The sequence below is a fragment of the Diorhabda carinulata genome, chromosome 1 (genome assembly GCF_026250575.1).
Source record: "Diorhabda carinulata isolate Delta chromosome 1, icDioCari1.1, whole genome shotgun sequence".
NCBI classification, from domain to species: Eukaryota; Metazoa; Arthropoda; class Insecta; order Coleoptera; family Chrysomelidae; genus Diorhabda; species Diorhabda carinulata.
Window position 1 is genome coordinate 24766233 of NC_079460.1, and position 17827 is coordinate 24784059.

Below are 17827 nucleotides of genomic sequence, written 5' to 3' on the forward strand. Positions count from 1 at the left end.
TCATTCCTCCAAAACATTTTGGTAAAATAGAATAATTATTATAGTTGTAAGAATTAACAATATTAACAGTACGTCTCTGATGAAGCGCCGCAATCATAGCAATTTGTATAACAAGGGAGGAAAGTGCTACTGTTCCTCCAGAGGATGAAGTTTATATTCTAGTGAGGAAGAAGCACTTTACTTTCATGTTATACATGTAATTTTTCCGTCTCCCCCAAACAACAAATTATTTTTAAACGATTTATACATGAAACTAACAGACAAAATTTATTAAAGAACTAAAACTAAGAAGTAGGTACAGGCATGTTATTTTCATTCTCGCATCCCAGATATTTTTAATTTGTGGTAGAATAATTATTCATACTAATATTAAACGTGCAATTCTGAGCAGTGGTTATTTGAGTACCACTAGAGAGTTAGGGCGAACGCAATTTTCTCCTTCAGAATTTGCAAGTAAATCTACCGAAGTTCTTCTTACACCATGCCCGGTATAATTCATGGTATCAGGAAGTTCTAAAAATTCCACATTTTTTGTAGGAATTTTAGTATTTTCCCCAACCAATTGATTGATATATTTTACTGCTCTATAGCAGACAAATAAAAGTGTCTGATTTATTTTATGACGTAGCGATAAATATTTTTTATAAATGTCAATATAATTGATCATTTCATTGAGAAAACTGTGCTTCTATATTTTTCTTTCTTTCGCTATATTGTAAACGGCATATGCTACTTATCCAAAATCAGATTTATCAGTATCCGAGATAATTAGGAATTTCCAGAGTTTTGTTCAATTCCGTATAATATTTAGATTGATGGAAGCAAATATTATCATACTAATAATATAGATGAGAAAAGAATTGAATAGTATGAAACTTTGAATGGTATCCGCCTATATTCTCGAGTAATTATCTATTAACATATTAGTACATGTTAAAATAAGAGATTAATTTTCATATTTTATGCTAGGCTGCGTTTTAATAAATACAATTAAATTATAATTTGTTATTGTGATACTTTATATACGTTGTTTCACAACAAAATTTTCTCATGTTTTATCTCGTTATTTCTAATGATGCAACTCGATTATTTTGAAAAAAGTACCAAAATAAAGTAATGATCATTAACCTTCCTATTGCAATATGTAAGACAAAACGATATGAAATTGTCACTAATAACGAATATTATCAGATTGGTCGAAAGCATTCAGTTGAAAACTCTTCACTAAATTACTAAAAAACCACATTAATTATTCCTTTAATCTGTTTCGACGAAAGGTAACACGTTTTGGTTCCAAAATTAAAGAATTAAAATTTGAAATTGTCGATATTCCGAAAAAAAATCGCTATCTGAAATTATGCAGATAGTTCGAAAATACTATGTTCTCGATTAGATTCATATTTTCTTTAGATTTCATTTAAATTATTATTCTAAATTTTATAGCTTATATTTTCTCCGAGAATTTCTAAGAGGCATTGGAATCAATCAATTGAGGTTATTAATTGCGTGGAGTAGGCATATTGAGACTACAAAATCGGATCACTTTTTAGATCAATGAATAAATAGCCTCCCTCTACGTCCTCCATAATGTCTTCAAAGACGGTTCATTGAACAACCATGATCGAAAAGCTGTATATAAAACATGTATACGATGATATATTGAAGAATTCTTATAGAACCAAACAAAATTCAATGTCGAAATATTTTATTACTCAACATATTCTCCTCTTAATTGGATACATTTATTACAGCGAACCTGCAACGTCTCTAGACCTTTAAAAAAATGTTTCTTCTTGCTATGCAAACCAAAGCTCCACAGCTTTTATTACCTCCACGTTATCGAAGAAAATTTACGACCTTTTTAACTTTTTTTCAGTCGAGGAAAGAGATGATAGTAAGATTCACCAAATCTGGTGAATAAAGGGGGTGTTCTAATAATTCAAACCTTAAATCACGAATTTTTTGCATGGCAACATGAGATTTGTATTCAGGGGGGTTGTTCTGCTAAAACACAATATCTTTGGATAGCTTTCCGCGTCTTTTATCATTAATTTTTTCCCATAGTAATGTCGAATAGTAATCTCCAGTTATTGTTCTACCCTTATCCAAAAAATCAATCATGATTACTTCATGGTAATCCCAAAAAACTGGAGCAAGAACTTTTCCAGCAGATTTTTGGATACGAAACTTCTTAGGTCTTGGAGAACCAGAGTGTCACCATTACATAGATTGTTGCTTTGTTGCTGGATCGTAGAAATGTATCCAAGTCTAATCCATAGAAACAAGTCGATTTAAGAAGTCTACATCGTTTTCAAATCGAGCACAGATCGAACGCGACGATTCTACCCTTGCACAGTTTTGGTCAACATTCAAACATTGGGGATCCATTTTAAAGCAATTTTTCTTATGTCCAAATTGACGTGAACTATATGATGAACGCGTTCGTAAGAAATATTCAGTGCTTCAGATCAGATCCGTTTTAGCCCAATTTGACGGTCTGTTAGAATCATGTCATTAACTGCATCTATATTTTCGGGGAATGACACAGAAACTGATCTTCTCGATCAGACATCATCTTCAATGGGAATTTTACCTCTTTTGAAGCTTGCAGTCCAATTTTTCACGTTCGTATATGAAGGACATTGATTACCAAGGGTAAATCTGCTTACTTCTTAACCCTTTTAAATACATTTACTTGATGATGGTGCGGTACTCCAATTCGAATCGCTTTTCACAATTTCAGTGACTTTTTTTTCTTTTAATCTATTGGGTAACTCTGGCTTACTTTTTTGACGTGAAACTTTACACTTACACTTCTAATAAGTTATTGTTCGTTGCTATGGTAACGCAATATTTTGTTTATGCATGGAGCTGGTCTAGGCTAATTAGATATCAATACATCTTCGTATAGCAAAATAGCTCCATTAATTATACAGTTTTTGACGTATCAGTTATGTGACACTGGTTAAAGGTACTAGAGAAATGATGACTTTAGTTGCAAGTTACGTAATGTAGGTGGTTTTCGAGTGATGGGCCGCTGCCAAGCTTAATAACCCTTTGTCTAATCTACTGCACAAATTTCATCAGTTTCAGTAGATATTAACAAGGAAACTACTTTCATCTTACTACATCAACTACATACTACATCAACCACTATACTCAACTATAATGAAAATTATTCGTATTGGTGTGCGTCAATTGCGGCAATATAGTTTCGTTGACTTAATTTCTCGACTGTTAGTAAAAATGAATTATGGTACTCAAACAGAGACGGGCACAGAAAAACATTATCGATCAATAGGAATGAAAATATATTCATTCTTTATTCAAATTTATTTTAGCGCCCTCCATAATAAACACCTTAACAAAATAATATACTCACTCTAACGAATACGAGGGTTGTTATGTAAGTTCTGAGATATAGCAATGTGAATACAGATGTGAATATATCAAATCTGACATCACCATCATAAAGTTTGATAGTTATTTTTTGGGAACGTACTTAGAACGTGTTGTCATACGAGTACTATTCGAGTTGTTTACAAATACTTGAAATATTAATCCTGATCAAGAAATGGAATTGAATCTGGAACATTTTCGACTTTCGACGTGGGTTAAATCAACAACAGTGTGCTGATAAATTTGCTTCGACTTTTGGTGGTAAAGCACCATCTCTAGTCACCGTGTTTCGCTGGTTTTCTGAATTCAATCGTCGTCGCACTTCACTAGAGGTGAAGGTCGTCCAAAACCGCATGTTGTGCCAGACAACAGCGATGCTGTGCGTAAACTGATATAACAAGATCGTCATGTGACATACCGTGAGATTGAGGCATACTAGGGCATTATATTCACTAGTATACATTCAATATTGCATGAACATTTGGCTGTAAAAAAGATATATTCGAGTTGTATATGTCTATAAGATCGGGACAGACAACAAATCATGGCTCTATGCATATAAATCCGAAACTAAACAACAATCGATTGTAGATAGATTTCCAGCCGAGTAAAAAAAATCAGGAAAACCAATCGCAGAAGACGAATTTCTCTACAACGATACTGCGACCTTAAACAAAATTTTAAACAGTCAAAACATCTAAGTGATGAGTCATCCTTGTTTGGCTTCCAAGGATTTCTTCTTAATCACGCAGATTAAATATAAATTGATGCGTTCAAATAAAATGTTTTAGAGGTACCTCAGTCGGAATAGAAAAAATATTTCGACAATTGGTTCAAACGCCTGCTGAAAGTGTATTGTTTCCAATGAGAATATTTTGAAAAACAATAAAGCCATATTCAATTAAAGTTATTTATGGGTTTTTAAGGGTAATTAAGGAAACGTATTAGCTTATTATACCTTTCGGTAATCCATCTATGTTTTATAAACGTTTATTTTATCTGATATCCAAGCTTTTATAAAACAGCTTCATTATCGGTTTTAAAAAATACAAAAACGCATTTAATAGGTGCAAAAGTATCGTTTCTCACATCGTTTGTACACAGAAGCTGCTTTCTGTTTTAAGGATCTATCAGAAGTTTTATATCGTGTTTACAACTATTCTTGTAACCTTCAACAGATTCGATGGGAACGGAGTTAAGTTTTCTCAAAGCACCGTGTAAGGCAAAACCTTGTAACGACCGGTCAGTATTTGCAACAAAGTCATAAAAATCATTTGTTCAATCCTCTGAAATATATCTCAAAAATATATTAATGATTTGAGTCTCCTGTTTTCTGAGAAAATAACTAAAATAGAAAATAAAAATTTTTTATGGTTGGTACTTCCACGCATAGGATTTATGAATGATACAAGATTGTTATTGTGAAATTCTGTTGGTGGTAGACGACAACACTGACGTTGACTAAAGCTATCATTATACTAGGATGCTAGCATCGCACTTTGAGTCGAGTTTGTGTTGGGATGCTATTTTATTTTAACTTTCAACTCTTCAAAATTCTCAAAGATTGAGGATTTCCATGTATTCGGTTTGTCAATCTTGTTGGCGTAGCTTTTTAACCTACTATCCCAAATACAAGGATGTTTTTCCCACATCACATTTCAAATTTTCTATGTCTAATTTGTTAACAACATATTTTTCAATACGTTTCAACTCTTCTTCTTTCTTTTTCTTCTTTAATTCTAGTTCTTTTTGTTTGGTTTTAGGCCTACTTTACTGTTTTCCGTAAGCTCAGGTTCCGGTTCTTCCAGAGACGTTATCAAACATTTCACTTTCCATCGCAAAGATGTGCAAACAGCAGTCTCAGGCCCTCACGTTATCAAACTGCGTCCGCGTTCATATGTCAAATAGAGCGCCCGCTCGGATGCTAGCAGCCTAGTATAATGCGCCGCATTTGAACATCATGGGATGCACAAAATCGAGCCTCCGGGTGGCTGTTTTAGCATCCGATGCTGGCATCCCTAGTCTAATCGTTCCCATTTGATTTTATGCCCCGTTAACCTCCGAGATGCCAGCATCCAGGATGTATAATGGTAGCCTAAGGTTTTTTTAGGAATAAAAAACAAAACTTTTATTCCTTCACTGTAAAGTATTTTCGAATGATGGTAAAGTAACAATTTTGGTTGATTATCATATTATTTTCACGATTTCCTTGTTCAAAACTATCCCAGTTTCAGGAAATTTGTCATTGATGCTGATGAAAGTTAGTAATGGTATAAAAATGTTAATTTTTTTTTATTTAACTATATGAATAGTTGAATTTGCTTACATTCAATGGGGGTCTTGTGAATTGTGTGAAAAAGTTGTATTTAATAACATTTCATTATCAATAATCTTTATTCTTCAGACGCCACGATGCAGATTACCGAGAAGAAATGAAAAGTTCTTGAATACTTCATTATTCACTTTACATATAGCTTTCAAATCAACAACTTTTTCAATAGATGATAGGATATGTCACTAATATGATATAATTACTAAGCGAATAACTTATGATAATAACAAAATAGTTTTAAAGATGGTGTAAACTAGCTAGAACAAAGTTCTGTTGTGGTTCTACAGTAGCTCTATATAATTCTTCTTTTGTGAATGTTTTGACCAACTCAATAAAACGGTCGAGTGAAATGGTCTTATTCAGATGACTAAGAGCTGTTTAAATAATGTAGAAACATCTTACTAAATATTTAGAGCCCCGTTCAACTTTCGAAAATTGTTATATAAACTGTTACGTGTCGTTAATAAAACTGATTGTGCTACTTGGGTACACTTGTATTGTTAAGGAGATACAGACATAAAACGTGTTTTTGTTGGTAAATCGATATAGAAATTGGTGTTATTTAAATCATTTTACCGATATACTTTATAAAATTCAAATCCAATAAATAAAACTTAGCTATAATGTAAATTTATGTAAAGTATTTTATTTTATTTTATTAATAATGTTTGATAATAATGTAAAATCTTGCGTAACGTTGAAATAATTGTTTTTTTTAATAAGTTTTTGTTTGGTATGTTTGCAGAAAGTCTGGAGTTGTTGAAAATTGTAAATGTAGTATGATTGCCATTACCATATTACTGAATCAAATCCTAACCAATTGAAAAAATGATCTAGAGATATGTTAAAACTCAAGGCATTAATGCAAATAAATATATCAAGTAATGGTAAAACTGTAGAATGTAATGTAAATTTTCTGAAAATGAACTCATTTTTCTAACAGAATTATTCTACGAACTATGAATTAAATAATGAACTGTTTTATATAATCATCTCGGATTGTTTACGACCGATAAATTAATATTCAAACTTCATGGAATGAATGCTTTCATCTCTTTTTATCAGCGATTTTTATGTGCATATGTATATTACTAATTAATATAAATCATTTATCTGCTGATTAATACGCAAAACTTTGTAACTAAGTTCTCATTACGTCAGAAAAGTATCTAATCTACCTACACATGTCTGATATGTATGGACTAACTCAAGGTTATTCATTATAAATTACCTTACCCTTTATACAAAAAATTGTATGGTTAGGGTGAATTTTATTAAAATGCTATTGAAAGTAGAGTGTCATGCAAAAAATTTTATTATTTTCAAACCGGCTAAATTTTTTTCTAATTTAATCGAGAATGTATGAAAGATTTGATCCTGTTGATTGAAATTTAGTTAGGACTACTAAAAGCTAACTTTTTTTTCCAAAGTAAGATAAACTTGTTCAACCATGAATATTGAGAAAACGGAGAATACTAAAAAATAAGGCATAAGACTTAAAACATCGATGCCAGAAATAGAATTTTTTTAAACACCGTGGTAAAAGTTCTAAACGCACAAAGACATCAATAAAGCCTATGTCACCAACGTAGGGACGGAAACTATAGAGATATATCGAAGGCTTTTGACAGAGTTTACATGCCTCACGTATCGACTGGCTTAGTAACTTTTTCAAAGACCAATCCATCCAAGTCGCTATCGATGAACACACCTCCGAAAGGTTTGAGTTCAACGTTGGTGTTTCTTGTACATCAACATCGGAAAAACTGCAAATCCGATCTGTACCTTCTTTGACGCTAGCACATTAATGTCGTCGTTCAAATCAACTGTTCCAATAGTCGGTTAAGACCTAAATCCGTAGGCAGTAATATATCCCCACCATCAATACCAATTTTGAAAACATTTTGAAGTGGGGCGGAAACAATCTGATTGAGATTAATGTAGCAAAGACCCAAGCTGTTGTTTTCACTAAGAAAGCTGACAATGCGGCTTAGGATTTGGTCCTGTCTAGATATAAAATATCACTATTTCCGCAATTTTGCCTGTTGGGTGTTAAGATTGGGAGCAATATGTCCTGGCATAGTCACGTGGCCGAATTAGCTAAGGCAACTTCAAAAAAACTCGTAGCGATCTTTAGGACCAAAAATCTACATACTCCGCAACAGCTTTTAATCCTCTACAACATCTAAATTCAAGCAATTTTGGAGTTCGGCTCACAAGCATATCCTGAGGATTCTCTACTCAATACAGAAGAAAGCAGTTCGACTTATAGGCGATCCAGAGTTGACCAGAAACTTGGACAACTTAGAGCATAGAAGAAATATCGCCGATCTGACTCTGTTCTACCGATACTACCACGGCAAGTGCTCTTCCGAGCTGTTTAACATAATAATACCTAGAACAATATCTGAAAGACCTATATAACAGGCAGGAGTGGCGAATCAACACCGAATTCACCTGCAGACCTCAATGGCGTTAATTTATCGGGACTCCTTTATTTGGAGAAGTGCAAATCTATGGAATCAACTACCAGTTCCAGATTAATGTCTACAGGCATCCCCACACGGCAACCACTACTCTAATTACTCGAGTGTGATAGGGTTTACCCTCCTGTGCTTGCTTTTTAAAAAAACTTTGAAGGAGTGGATGTAAATACAAAGTATATTGACAGTATATCGACCAGGATTGAAAATAAATGCAATTCATGAACCAACTTATTAATTTGAATCTCTATAGTATGTTTCGTGGGATAAGGATTCGTGGTTTTAACAAACTATGATGTACTGAATTTTCATAATAATATATTTTGGATTATTATCGAATATCAGATTAAATATTACAAATAAAAGAAATTCATAATCTCCTATAACCGTTGAGTAAAGGGTGTTTTATGTGGTTATAATTGTGTATATAATGATAAAAAGATACATCGACAAAGATTAATGAACATTCACGTTTTACAAAGCTGATATCTATTACGTTGTTCCAAATTTTTCAGATTTCACCCCACAAAAAAAAGTACATCAATATATAATATAATAATATGATAAACAAGGTGAGCTTGTATGTAAATAGGTTCAATCCTTTTTTTCTGATTTCGAAAGTAGTAGCATCAGTTTTATAATTGTTGACTAGGCGGTAAATTGCTTTTAACATAATTATTTTTACTGTTTAAGTAACGAATGTGTGTGTTTTTAAAGATCCGTAATCAAAGATAAATTTTTTATGGTAATTATAATCGATAATAAAATATAAGGACTATTTGAAATATGTCTTTGTATCGGTGATAATTCAAAGTGACCTTTGACATAATTAATTTATACGTAGAAATAAAACTAGTTTTATAGAATAGAAATAAGAGATATGATTACTGAACTAAACAACAAAAATGATACGTGTGACCTAACCTTTAGTCTAAAATGTTTATATGACGTTAACGAACCATGAACACAAAACGTACTACACGAAAACCTAACCTAATCAAATATCCTAGATCAGCAGAAAAATAAATCCTAAATATCATAAAAATCCCAAAACCCCTACTGCCATTTTCTGAGGATGGAAATTTTTTGTATCGTTGCGAAAATAATATCATTCTAGATTAAATTACATAAAATCTAGTTTGTATAAATAACCAAAAAACCCTGAAAAAATAAGAAATTATCTCATCCCAAAATATGCATAGTACAAACTACCCATTTTAGGTGAACGTCTCAAGAATTTTGTTCCACTCTGTATATTCTTTGTTCAAGGATTTTAGTATATATATGAAAATATTATAGAGCGACGCTGTGTTATGAAAATTAACCTGCATAATATATAAAACAATACAATGATCAGTTGTATTTGATCCATTATAGAAAATGGTTGATTACCGAGATGGTAGTGATTCTGGGCAAAATGCCACTTCAGAAGATTTAGTTCATGATTGGAAAGATGTTACAGTTAAGGACGTTTATTCTCAGGATATTAAGAAAAAGTCCGATTCGGCTTTTCTCTGTTTTTCTGCACTTACAGGTATGCTCTGGTTGTACAACTTTTATCAACAATATGAATTCTCAAGAAAAAAAGTAATTTTAAAAATATTTCATTTGCCAATTTTAACAAGAAATTCCACTAGTTTATTAATATTTTAATTCAGCTTACCAGTTTTATTCGTGTTATTTTATATTTTGCAAAATTTTGTAACCAACTCATTTATACATACATTCACGTTTTAAGATAAATTAGTAATAAAGATAGTTTATGTATTGCGAAAATATTAAAAAAAATTTATTAGAAAAGCTACTGAAAAAACAATATTTGAAAAATGATTATCCTTAAATATTTGAAATATTTATAACACAATAAGAAATAATTGATTTATAATCGATTAACAATCAAAACAGATCCATAAACATGAAAATATTATATAATATCTAGCTGCGAGCATGTACGGGAATTATTTCAAGTAGTTACCGAATTTTTTGCTGAATATGAAATCGGAATAATGACTGAAATTATCAATTAAGTTTCACCTATTAATTATGATGCTGTTCACATTAATAGAATATTGAATTAGGTTATTATTTTGGTTGTGGTACATAGTTGTAGGTCCTGTTTGTTATTTTTTTTGTGAGTCATTTCATGAATTTTTAAAAATAATATTCCGATATTCGATACTTCGTTGTTAAAATGAGTAATAATACATCGCATTCTACTCATATCTCTATAAGTCTTGCCCCCCCCCTGGTTATTTAAAGAAAAAATATTTTTAAATTCATAAAATGTGATCAATCTTATATTTTAGTGTAGTAACAATATATGTGAAGCAAAAAAATTTTAATTTAGGTAGCCAAGAATATACAGAAAACCAAGTAACAAAAAATGTGCAAAATAGTGTGAAAATTTTTATTTTGACAAAAAAGATATAATGTAATAAAAAAACAATTTAATAGTACGTATGACCGCCTCTTCTTGCAATCAATTGGCCAAAGCGTCTTGGCATCCCTCGAATCAAGTTAACGATAACATGGTCAGCCATATTGTCCCACTCTTCTTCAACGGCAGCAGTCAAGTCTTGAAGGGTTACAGGTGGGTTTTCTCTATTGGATATTGCTCTGCCAATATAATCCCACACATGTCTGGTGAATTTGTTGGCCAATTCAGTCTTTGGATATCTCATTCCTCTAGGATGCTTTGTACCATTTCCGTGCAATGTGGTCTGGCTCCATATTCATTGCGTAAGTGCTGATCTGTCGGTTTTATAATGTTTTCGGCGTATATGGTACCTGTCATTGTTCGCTCAATGACAATAAGTGGTGTACGGCGACCATACATTATACCCCCTAAATATTACGGATCCGCCATGATAAGGAACAACATCTCTGTTAAAATTGAGTCGTTCCTGTATACTTGGACCTCTCTAGACCCTTTCCCGCTGACTATCATGTGGAAACTAAATCGGGACTCGGCGGAAAAAAGAACGTTACGCCATTGTGTAAAACCCAATCCCTGTGCTTTTGAACCCATTGGAGACAGGCAGTTATATGACGTCGTGAAAGTTTAGGCACCCTTAAAGGTCTTCCTGTCTTTAGATTTAATGAATGTAATCTACTTCTGATGGTACTTCTCGAAACTGCTCTTCGGTATGTTAGCAAAAAGTGACTTCGTGTCTTCGAACCACCGATACCGTTATAAATCAGTTCATTAGAATGAAATTAGCTATGTAACGGTCTCCTCTTTTTGATGTAATAGGCAATGTGGTGATTAGATAAACCTTCTTGATGTAATGTCACTATTCTTGCTCGAGCAAACTCAAAAATCAAATTACCCGGCATTTTCAACAAAACTTATGTAAACTCGCTGTCAAGTTAAATCATTAAATTTGATTTCTTTTACAAAAATTCATATATTTACGGACGAAAATATTTTGTTACGTTTTTATTTTTAAGATAAGGTGTCACAAAACAAAAAAAATGGGCTCTACATATAGGCAAACTTAAAAGTTCACAAAGGGGGCCAAGACTTTTGGAGATGTGTGTATAATTATTTCTTTTACTTGTGAAAATATGTAAAAATTCTTATTGTATAACTAGTATTTTTATTTTCAGCTAATGTACTACTCTTCGTTTGTTCAAATTTTCACGTATGGTCGTCTCCTGTCATACCAAAGTTGAAATCTAATAGTAGTGAGATTAATCCATTAGGCAGACCCATAACTACTATGGAAACATCAATGCTGGCTGGTTTACCATTTCTAATAGGATTAGTTGGTTCAATCTTCATAGGAGCTATATCAGATTTAATTGGTAGAAAGAGAGCCATGGTATATAGCGCAGTATTTATATTATTAGCAAGTTCCGTGATTATATTCAGTAACAACATATATGCGTACATAATAGCGAGATGTGGAATATTTATCGCATATTCTGCCACCCTGGTATTATTGCCAATTTATCTCACAGAAATTTGTGAGGATCACAATAGAGCTAAATATGGTTGTTTGATGGGTATCAGTCTACCAGGTGGACATCTCTTCAGTTATGCAATTGGATCAATAACAACTATACCGATTTATACCTCAATTTGTGTAGCTCCAATATTACCATTTTTAGTAGCATTCGGTATATTTGCACCGGAAACTCCAGCTTTTCTAATTGCTAAAGGACAAACAGAACTGGCTATAAAAACACTTGAAAAGCTTAGATATAATAATACACCTCAAGATATTGAAAGAGAATACGAAAAGATCAAAGAAAGTTATAATATTAGGAAAAACGCTAGCAAATTTACTCTGATAAAGTTCTTGACGTCAAAAGTCACTAGAAAGGCTCTAGTATTAGCTCTATTACCTCTATTGGTTCAAAATTTTTCAGGCGTTACTGTAATTATGCAGTTCATGGCACCCATTTTCAATGAAGCAGGTAATACTTATTAAATACAAATTTATTTGACCTATAACAAATCGCCGAAAGAAACTACCTTAAAATATCTGTAGTGATATCCCGCTATCCATTCTTATTCTATGAATATTGTTGTTATCAGTTTTATTGATGATCAGTTAGAGATTACTGAAGTAGAAAAATAAATCTACTAGAACTAGAAACTAGAGGGTGTTAAGTAACAGGTAGCGCGCTTTGCTACCAAACTTGAATCTTAGGCAAATAGTAGTCAAGGCGTTTTCAGGCCGACTTTGTACTTGAACTTTGTAGATTAACAGGAAATGTATGCAAACATTTTTAGATCAGAAAGTCGTCTTTTTTCCTCATAGTAACAATTCATGAAATGTGAGGTTTGTTATTTTGCCTTCAATTTATTTGGTAATAAATTTGAGATGATCTGTTCAGCAGGTGGTGTCCGAAACACCTTGACATCTTAATCATTGAACATTTAAAATATTTTTTAACTTTAAATAGGTATGAATTCGGTTACTTTCGTCACAAAAATAAACAAACAGTGATTATCACGAAAACTATTTTATAGGCAATAAGATGCTAATGAAAATTAGTTATGCATTATAAAAGTTTCTTAATTTATGATAATACGTATCGCGTTATTGTAAAATATTGTATGTATACCTTGAAGTAGCAACATATTTTTGAACTTAACGCTTGTTGGCCTCGGCCAAAAATTTACATTGTATCCCGGAAATATATTTGTTTCTTTTACTAGATATACTACTATTATTGCTATAATAAAAATATATAAATAGAACCTATTTGTAACAAAATACCTTTTATTTTTCAGGTACAGTTTTATCAGGAAACACAATTTCAGTAATAGCAGGATCTATTAAAGTTATAACATTTTTCACTATTGCTATGTTTGTGGAAAAAGTGGGAAGAAGACGTCCTTTGTTAATATCCGGTTATGGAACAGGAGTTACCATCTTCTTTCTTGGATTATTTTTTTACTGGAGGTATACAAAGTGGGCGCATGTGAATCAAGTTCTATGGTTACCATTATTATGTCTTGTTCTAAATTTGTTGTTATATTCCGGTGGTTTGGGACCCATTCCTATGGCCATCATGAGCCAACTATTCACTACTAATGTAAGATCTATTGCCATATCTGTTATCGTTACAATCAATGGAATCCTCATTTTCTTGTTAAATTTCCTTTTTCCCATAATAAGTAACAAATTCGGCGTTCATGTTTGTTTATGGTTATTCACTTTTTGCTGTATGGTAGGTACTACTTTAATCCATTTTTTCTTGCCAGAAACAAAAGGAAGGAGTATCCTTCAAATTCAAGAATTACTAGGAAAATAGGATAGCCAATACATTTATTGTACACACTGTTTACAAAACATTTTATTTTTGTATTATTTAACTTTTACAAATAAGACATTGGAGGACAAAAAAACTAGTTGTTTAGTATTTCTTTCGAAGAAACATCCACTTCTCCCATCTTCCAGTACTCCTAATCCCAAAAATAAATAGAAGTCGAAAAATTTCAATATTCTAATTAATTCATATTTCGTGAAAAATATGCACCCCACAAAAATTGTCGCATCACTAATTATTTTTTAAATATTTTAAATGTGTTGCCTGTTTAACGAATTTTTTTATTGTTATTACGATCAAAAACACCGATAGATATATACGCCTTTTGTAACATTTATTATATATCAGAGGATTTACAAAAAGATAGGGAATATAAAAAAAATTCTACAAAACATCTATACAAAAAAATGAACGGTGCTTAAACTAAAACCAGCCAATGAATTTCTAATAGCGCTTGGTGCCGCCCTTCGCTCTAATTACAACTTCCATTCGTCTTGGAAGGCTTCTAAACAGGTTCTGGACGTATCCTTGCGGCATGTTTTCCCAGTTAAAAATTAAAAAGAACATTTTGAAGATCATCTAGTGTTCTTATTGGTGCCGGATGTTGCTCAATTTGCCATCCTAGATGGTCCCAGACATGCTCTATTGGGTTAAGGTCCGGGCTACGTGTGGGCCAATTCAGGGTGGGCATTTCGACCTCTTCTAAGTACTGTCGAACAACTCCAGCAGCGAGTGGACGGGTATTATCATGCTTTAGCACAGAGTTGTCACCGATATGAGGCATATAGTCTTCCATCATTCACTGGTACTAACTCCGTGCGACCCTCGAAAGAAATTCCTCCCCAAACTATGATAGAGCCACCACCAAAGCTTTCAGTTTGACAAAAACTAACCTGATACTGCCGTTCACCACGCCGCCTATATACTGGTACACGCCTATCTGATGAATACAGACAAAATCCTGATTCATCCGTGAATAAAATATTGGACCAATCTTGAATATTCCAATTTGCGTGTTATCGAGCAAATTCCAATCTTGCTACTCGATGTTCTTTGGTAAGACGTGGACCTCTAGCTGGCACTCTGTTTGTAGGCTTATTCGGACACTACCGAGTTTGCAGTCTTCGAGCGGTGGTATGCCTAATTCTTAACGCCGTTAACCTCAAATAACGAAGTAACCCTTCCGCGGCCTTGTCCGGGTCTTCTGGTTAGCTGCCCTGTTTCTTGGTATCGAATAACAACTCTGGATATGGTGCTTTGTTGAACTCCAATTACCCCGACGACGTATCTTTGACTGCGGCCATCTTGTATGAGCGCGATGATTCTAGCGGCTTCTTCATTCGTCACATGTGTCGTTAAACGTTGAGGCATATCCATTATTAACGAAATAAATTCAAATTTTCACTTTACAATAACACTATTTGCTTAAAAAGTTATCGATTTCAATGCATTCTCCAAGACAGAAATGATTTTTGTTTCCAAAAAAATTTGTAAGAAATTGTGTTTGTAGGTATAAAATAGGCCAATATTAAAAGTGTATAAATAATATTAATAATTGGCATTGTCAATTTTTTAGCAGTACCGAATTATTAAAAAATTATGTTTTTGTGTTAGTTCGTGTCTAAAACATAGGAGATACCGTGATTTCAAGTTATAAAGTCAGATACCAATCTGCGAATTTATATTTAGGGTTTTGCATGTTTCAAGTTCATTATCATCTATCGATTCGATACGATACGATTTAAACATGACTCTTGCTATCCGGAACACATACGAGGTGTGGTTACGAATTAACGAGATCGCTGTAATAGTATATTAGGTAACAAGACTTGTAAGTAACCCATTACGCACGAAGTGAATAATTTTATGCAAAAATTTCACTACAGTGCGGAATGGGCTTACAACTCGTGTAACTTATTATACTTTTTCTACGCCCATTCATGCATGCTGATTAAGAAAACGTGTCCTATTGTAAAGCATAATGTGCTGACTACATTTAGGGGCATCACTCTTAAATCCTAAATACATCTCGCTAATGCTAAATGTTTTTATGTTTTTTAATTGACTGAATTTGTGTAAATAGACCAAATAAAGTCTTGCGCAAATAAAAATTTGATTGTAATTTAATTAAACCAAAAAGTTTTCTTCTGAAAACGCACGTGTATGTTATTGTTAAATGTCATTTATAAGGAATGTCGACAGTGCGATTTTTGACGTTTACAGACATAGGCGTAGAAAAAATGTTTTATTCTGAATTCATAAATTTTTAGTCATTATACCATAACAATGCAACATCCTAACTAATGTTTAAAATAGTATTTAATCACCCTCTTCAAGATGCATGCCGCTTTCTCTTTTACAACCTTGTCAAATTCTTATATTCCTTCGAAAGCAAATTTTTCATCAGAAAACAGAAGTCGCGCATCTCAAAATGCCCCAAATAATGCAGATAGTCGATACTCGGATGTTGAACTTTGACGTTACAAATTATAAAAAACAACAGCTAACCTCGAGTGGTCATAAAATTATATTATTTTACAATCTTGTAAAAATAAGTTTTTGAGTCGAAGGAAAATTGAGTTCTTAAAAAATAATGACTAACAAGAAAAGTTTTTCCAAATATCCTAGTCTTTTACCATTAACTCCTAAAAGGATTAGCACTGTCTTAATACTCGTTAATTTAATTCGTACGTAATTAAATGAAACTAGTATCCCCTAACGATATTTTATTGTGGGCTTCTTAACTCGTAGGTTATCAACCACAAAGTCTGCAAAGAAAATAAAACAAATGAGCTAACCTAAGTACGCTGAATAAATCGGCAGTATCGGTATCCCCAAGAGCGTTTTCAAATACTCAACCCTGTCCTAAGCACGGTTCAAAGCAAAGATAGTGGAGAAAGATTACTCAACCAGAAATATATAACTAATAAATAGCTCACAATTTAATACATCTGGTATAAACAGGAAACAAGTAGGCTAGCATCGAGGTCTAAGAAAGCAGAATCGACTAGCGATCAAAATTTTGTGTTAAAAACAATACAGAATGATAACTATGATCGGGGACTAAATTTGAAGCTATTATCGACTTTAAAACAGACAATATTAAGAAAACACCTGTGCAAGCTCTAGCAAAACTTGGAATACCTAAGAAATGAATACGATTTGTGGAAATAACACTTAAGAAAACCTAAGACATAGTAGCCGTAGAAGGAAGTTGATACGGGAAATTCTAAACGAAAAAAAAGCTCAAGACAGAGCGACCCATTATCAACAGTGTCGTTTAATTTCCTACTTGAGATGATTATTAGGGATAGTGGATATGCAGATGACGTATTGCTCATAACCAGAAACTACAAGAAATGTTTTTACTTTTTAAAAAGACAGCAAAAAAATATGGTTTACGTATTTGGAAATAGATAATGACTATTTAAGTGACAACTAATTAAAAAATACAACTTAAGAAAACAAGGAGTTCCGGTTCGGTATAGTACAAAAGTTAGAATACTTTGGAGTGACAGTAAAAAGAAAAGAGGAAATAAAAAACAGTTGGAGCCGTAGGAAAACTATTAAATTCCAATTATATTTCAAAAATAGCGAAGCTAAGAATTTACAGGACAGTGATACAACCTACGGTTTTATCTTCTTCCTCTTTCAATAGGACCAGGTTTGTTCAATCCTGTACGTTTGGTCCTCTTCTTGGATCTTCCTGAGAAGCTGAACTCCAGCTCTCATACTACCTCTTTGGGGGTATGTCTACATGTCTGGGTGTGTTAGTTTTAACTCACTTTGCCCATGGGTCTTCTAGCATTCTCTCTACGTGATCCCTCCA

General features: G+C 32.8%; 2 protein-coding genes across 3 annotated transcripts in view; one reads left to right on the plus strand and one right to left on the minus strand.

The window, feature by feature from the left end:
• The window catches only part of LOC130893563 (solute carrier family 12 member 6), a 72031-nt gene that overhangs the window by 39910 nt on the left and 14294 nt on the right, over positions 1 to 17827 (minus strand). The window lies entirely within an intron of this gene.
• On the plus strand, positions 8846 to 16109 carry LOC130893596 (facilitated trehalose transporter Tret1-2 homolog). The gene is made up of 4 exons (XM_057799818.1): positions 8846 to 8959; positions 9436 to 9748; positions 11824 to 12636; positions 13460 to 16109. Exons 2-4 carry the CDS (start codon positions 9595 to 9597, stop codon positions 13981 to 13983), a joined length of 1491 nt encoding a protein of 496 aa, XP_057655801.1. The 5' UTR covers positions 8846 to 8959; positions 9436 to 9594; the 3' UTR covers positions 13984 to 16109.